The 6280-nt window shown below is 42.2% G+C and overlaps 1 protein-coding gene across 1 annotated transcript in view; it reads right to left on the reverse strand.

Annotated features, from left to right (window-relative positions):
* Window positions 1–761: 761 nt before the first annotated feature.
* The window catches only part of NCBP3 (nuclear cap binding subunit 3), a 33884-nt gene continuing 28365 nt past the window's right edge, over window positions 762–6280 (reverse strand). The window contains exons 11-14 of the mRNA XM_007937484.2: window positions 4396–4550; window positions 2789–2950; window positions 1339–1501; window positions 762–870 (exon numbers count right to left, since the gene is read on the reverse strand). Coding sequence (XP_007935675.2) covers window positions 762–870; window positions 1339–1501; window positions 2789–2950; window positions 4396–4550 — 589 coding nt within the window. The remainder of the gene's footprint in view (window positions 871–1338; window positions 1502–2788; window positions 2951–4395; window positions 4551–6280) is intronic.

Raw genomic sequence — 6280 nt, forward strand, 5'->3', positions numbered from 1 at the left:
TATTTTTAAGCCTGTAGAGGAATACAAATGTTAAACACTTCAAAACGAAGAACAGTCAGGAAGGTAAACTAATCTACTGCCTTTTCATGGTAAAACAACCTGAAAGGAATTCAGCAATAAATGAACTAAGATTTCTGTAACTACTGTTTGTCACTTATGAAGAAATCTTCCAAGTGCCAGAATTTGAAGGCAGAAAAAATAAATATCAATTATCACTTCTAAAGTGATAATAAACAACATGACCCCACCTCAGATGGATGGATTTTGTTTCCTACAATGGTGGAAAAACAAGTTCAACACTATGTACAATAAACACACTATACAATTAGGATCATTCAAAAAATAATGAGACTCCTCCTTTTGCCTTCTTCCAAAGTATATAATATATATTTAACAGCACATAAGAAGACACCACTTGAGTTTCCCCTGTAGCCAACAGGAAGAATTTTCACATATAAAAATTTAAACTTTTAAATCATTAATATTTTTAAACATAATACAGACTTAAAAATTGTTCAACATTAGCCCATGACCCCACCCCTAGCACAAAAATCAACCCCAAATCCAGAAGTCACAGTTTTTTGTTCCTAAAAACCCCACAGCACTGAACTTGATCTTCACTTCAAGCAGATGGGTAGTAAGAGGCCCCTAACAGAAATCCCCGAGGGCTGAACGGAAGCACGATCAATGCTGTGTCTCTTATCTACCTGGGCGGCACTGGTGCACCTCTGAGGTCAGGTCCATGGGATTCGGCCCCCACACTAGGGTCCTGGAAGGGTGAGCTGGCAGCTTCCCTCATCGTCCCCCTCGAAGGCTGTCCAATAAGCACCTGGGAATTGACTTTTCTTGGGAAAAGGGTGCTGGTAACAGCTGTCAGGGCCAAGGCAATAGTGAGAAGTTCAGTTCTCTGCTCTTTGGATGAACTGTGTAAAACATTTTTTTTAAAAGCACAATGTTAAAAATATTAAGAAAAACATCTACAAAACCTGGAGGGCTGCCTTTTTCTCAAAGGGTAAAGCTTGTGGGATGTGGGAAAAGAATTGAGGGCCCAGAACTATTACTCTGCAGCAAAAGATAGATAAGATAGATGCCCTTCAAAACACATCACATTCTTAAGATGTCTTGCTCAAACAGCAAGAACTAAGGGTGACTGTATGAGTACAAGTAGGAGGGGCACCAACTCCTGCAGGGGAGGTTCCTACTGTGCGCCCGACCCTGTGCAAGAATGTCAGGCTTTAGGGCAGCTGCCTTTGGGCACAAGGGCATCAGGATTCTGCCTCTGAACCAGAGCTGCTTTCCCGACTAACTTCAATCTGGAGAGATGGTAAGTTATCTAACCGGCTCTTCTTTTGGCGAGACTGTTCTTTCTCCTTAATCAGAGCCCCCCACGCCCTCTGCAGCTCGGAGTCGTCTTCCTCAGTGCCGGGCGTCCTGTGCTCCACTTTCTTCATATTCTTGTCTTTGGTCTTGGGTGTGGATCCTAAGCGAGTCCATAAACTCCCTGTTTGGGTGAGAAGGCATTTCACTCCTGGCAGTCAATGCTGAGAAGTGGTAGTGCTGGGGAAGCAGGGTGCTACCAACACCTGCGATGCAGGAAACACTGGAGGCTGGGGGCACTTCCACCCATTGCACAGCTTTTGACGTAATCTCATGTCCCTGGCTGCAGTCCCCTCCCTGCCTGTAAACTGAGGGGTCTGCACCCAGTAGTGATCCTCAGAGTTAGGGGACATATACTCCCCCAGGAGGCTGTTTTGTGCTACCTACGCTCCTCCCTGGTGAGACTCACCACCCTTGTGTGGCGCTTCAGCCTGCTAGGAATGGGCTGTTCCCAGATCCTTTCCAGCTCGAAAGTCTACAAATCAATGGGCCTGCTACACTATAGCCTTCCAGAGATTTTACCCACTCTCCAGTAATTATAAAAATATTTTTATTAATATCTAATAATAGGGAAAGGAGCTCTGGTGGCATAGTGCCTCAGGCATTTGACAGAAGGATGGCAGTTCAAACCCACCAGCCACTCCTTGGAAGGAAGATGGGGCAATCTACTTCTGTGGTGATACTGCCTCGGAAACCCAAGGAGGGGTCACTATGAGTCGGATCCAACTCAATGGCAGTGAGCTTGGGGTTTTTTGGGGAATAACAGGGAAATAAGTGTTTAGAATTGTAAGATAATTAAAGTTTTATTTATGCAGAATATAACAATATAGGAAAACAATTATAATAAGGAGCTCTGGTGGTACAGTGATTAAAACATGTGGTTGCTAATGGTGATTCAAACCTACTAGCTGCTCCATGGGAGCTCTGGTAGCATAGTGGCTAAGACACTTGCCTGCTAACCAGACGGCTGGCGGTTCAAACCCACCAGCCACTCCTCGGAAGGAAGGTTGGGCAATCCTACTTCCGTAGTGATACTGCCTTGGAAACCCAAGGAGGGGTCGCTATGAGTCGGGTTTGACTAGACGGCACATAACAACAACAACAACAAGCTGCTCCATGGGGGTTAGATGAAGCAGTCTGCTTCCATAAAGCAAATCCTATGGGCCAGTTCTACTCTGACCCACAGGGACATCAGAATCGACCCAATGGCAATGGGTTTGGTTTTTGGCTATATGAGAAAAGCAGGATATGTGTATGGACAAAGACTAGATAACAAACATGAAATCGAAAAACATGTACTAAACAGAAAGAACCAGAGGTACGTTTTCCCCTAATTTCTACACTGTCCATACTGTTACCATTAGCTATTATGACAATAATTATAATGGAAAAGAAAAAAAGTGTTACCAACCTGATTTCTTCTCCCGGGTATCAGAGTAGAGGCCTTTAACATCTTGTCTGGGAACACCTAACCTACTATGTACATCAGAAAAAGGCTCTCTCCGCAGGACTGGGTTACTACTCAAAGCCTTTTCTGGAGAATACGGTCTTTTTCCTAACCGCTGGCGTATATCTGGAAGGGGATGGGGGCAGGGGGGAGAGAGAAAAAGTACACCTGTAACAAAGCATGCATGATTCTAAAGGGCATGGTATGAATCTGCCTGAGTGAGGACACAGGGCCCCAAACAGGTTTCTAAAAGCCTTTCTCTCTTCAAAATCACAATCTTCCTGGATTCCCCCAGGAAAATTCTTATGTAAGGGGGCTGTCAGAGGAAAAAAAACCTCAGCCAATTGGTCCAGAAAGGAATTTCTGAGGCAGATTTTTTTTTAAGTAGAACCAAGGAGACCAAATAATTTACAAAAATTTCAGCTAACAAATAATATTACGTGCACTCTAAAGACAGAAGCTACAATCTTTGAACATAAAAGTTTTCAATAAACTTACTACATAGTTAACCAGTAAATGCAGTAAGACGAGCAAAAAACAAAGGAACAAGGTAAGATGTCCCAAACCAATTATGTTCTCCTCTAATCCCTACCAGAAATCTGCCTGTCGTTTTGAGTTCCAAAACACAAGAGCAATAACAAAAACACATTTATTAGCACAACACTGTGCTGTCATTCACTCATCTCTCAGAGAGCAACAATGCGTCTTTCCAGTTAGCCAAGCCTGAGCCCTTTGGCTTCTGATTCTCCTTCCCTTATCACTTTCTAGTATTAACTGAGCCTTCCTTTGTAAAGTGTCATGTTTCCATCCATTCTGTTACCACCACTCTTGATCTAGGTCAGCCCCTCATTAACTATTTTCCACTCCACCCTATCCCACCTCCAAGTTATCTTTCTAAAATAGATAAAAGGTCAGATTACTTCTCACTTCAAAAACATAGGTTTACCAAATGAGATCCTATTCCCTCCTCTCTCCAAGGTCTAGTTCTAAAGCCACTTTCTCTAAGAAGTCTTCCATAATCTACCTATTGGTCCATCTCCCCTCTTGGCTCCCCCAGCCCACTGCTTACAAATCTACTAGAGTACTTATTTCATTCTGCTTCTGGGGTGGAATTATCTGAATATGTGCACTCATGTTTCTCCATGTGAGTTCTATGATGGCTCTACATCTCCCCCTAAAGACTTCTAACACTCCCAGCACTTTGCCCAGGGCCTGATGCATGGCCAAATACATACTGTATGAGTGTTTACACACAAAAACTAATTCTATTTAGTTCAAACTTTTAACCACTCACACATGAACTCAACTTAATTTCTTTTGTTCTTGGGAATAAAGCATGCCAACAGCATACAAAATAAAATTGTTCCTTGGGGTTAAAAGCTAATATTGCAAGTCTTTTATTTTTCATGTTCTGAAATTCTAATGCTTATTAGCATAAAATTTAGAAGTGATGAACAAGAACAACTAAATCAGTCCACAAAAATGTCAACTTTCTACCCAGGAATCTATTTCCAGCCCTAATCTGCTTTCTGATACTAAGAAGCCCAGAACCACAAGCAAAGAGTAATTACCTGACTTTGTATTGCTGACCGGTGGCCTTGGACGTGTGTGTTGACGTTTTTCATCTAACAGATGTCGCACATCTGCAAATTTCTCAGATGGTAATTTGTTACCAATTCTGTTTTTTATGTTGCTTGTGGATATACTATCTGCCCTCATGGAGTTCCTTTGGGAAAAAAAAACAAAAAGGCATAGTTAATCAATTTCAACTGTCGGGCAAGGTCCATGCAACAATCTCATACACTTTGGAGAAAATAATTTAGGATACCCATATAATACAGCCAACATTCACTGGTAATAAATTATACTTTGATACATATTTGCTTACAAAAAATCATGATTGATCTGTTGGAAAGAATCTGGTCAGGGCGAGTAGTTACCGAGTTTCACAAGGTGGTTTCCACATAGGGTATGGACAAGCTATTACAAAGCAAGTAACTGCCAGTCCTCTTCTCCTGGGGCAGATGTTAAGGAGAGGCCTGAAAAGAGCCTCCTTCCCAGGGCGGCTCTCTGCTCACCCAGGCTGTAGTCAAGACACGGTAGAATCTGCAATCTTCTTCTTTAAAAGACAGACTCAAAAGGTTAGATAGGAACTTTGAGGGGCAGTGAGTTTATGTTACTGAGGAAAGATGAACTCAGAAAAGGAGGATAAGAATGGTTGCACAATTTGAAGGTAATCAATGTCACTAAACTGTTATGTCGAAACTGTCAGGTAAGTGTATGTTTTGCTGTATATACTCTCAACAGCAACAACAAAATAAATTCAGAAAGGAAAAAAAAGACTTCTCATCAAAGAGATCTGCTACTATGCTAGACACCAGCATTGTTCTGGCAGCATTCTCTCCTAGAAAGTTCTCTGAAAACTAAAAATAAGGATGTGAAATAAAGCAACTTGAAAACAGCGGAATAGACAGACAAACTACACAGACCCACTTCAACAAAGAAAAGAGGAACCAATTAACACAGATACAGAAGACAATCCTGAAGCCCTGAAAGGAAGGATACAGAAGTGGACTAAACTCCAACTAGTAGAAGACCCTGCATGAAAACACCAAAAAAGGAGACATACGAGCTGGAGTCTGTCAGTGATCCTGACGGCACAGACAGCATGGATATTGCCAGGTGGTGTCAGGACCTAAGAATTAACCTAAAAATCGGCCCTGCTAGCCAGAGGCTGCACAGAGGACTGCACTGGTGGCTGGTGAACAAAAAGGGGAAGCAGTGAAGAGGGAGATAGGCTGCTGTGAACTTTTGGCTGTCCAGAGGGCACAGCCATTTTGAATGTTTACAAGGAGTTCGACCATTTTGCATATTTAATATGACAGCATTCTCTCAGATTCCAGGGACCTAAGAATAGGCTCCACTTGCCAGGGACCACAAGGACATACCGGACACTGAGGACTGGAGAGGTGCGATATTCCCCTTGTTACTCTTATACCCTACACCCTCTTGATGAATGGAGGTACAGTCATCCCTCACTTCCACCCACCTCCTGGGCCAGCAGGAATTCCACCCCAGTCCGTGTGCTCCAGTAGAGCCTGGGTGCCCTGCCTCACCCAGAATTGTTTTCCTTTTTTAAGTTTATTTTTGTCTGTTTTAAAATTACTTTTTTTTTCCCCTCATCCTTTATTATTATTATTTCTTCTTCCCTTCCCAGGTTCTAGTTTTTGGCTTTTTCTCTCTTCTCTTTTCCTGGTTCCCATTTTTTTCTTTCTTGTGGTTCAACCCCTTCCTTGTTTTTCTTTTTGCATTTTTCCCATTTTTTTCTTCATTATTCTCCTACTCTACTTCTTTTCTCTTATTCTTTCCTCCCCAGATACTATGAGGTTTTTGCCCTATTTTATCTTATGTTTCTTTGGTCAATTCATCTAGCAGGAAAATTACTATTCTACTCTC

Source organism: Orycteropus afer, unplaced genomic scaffold (genome assembly GCF_000298275.1).
Source record: "Orycteropus afer afer isolate SDZICR_OR568_19922 unplaced genomic scaffold, OryAfe1.0 scaffold00042, whole genome shotgun sequence".
NCBI lineage: Eukaryota > Metazoa > Chordata > Mammalia > Tubulidentata > Orycteropodidae > Orycteropus > Orycteropus afer.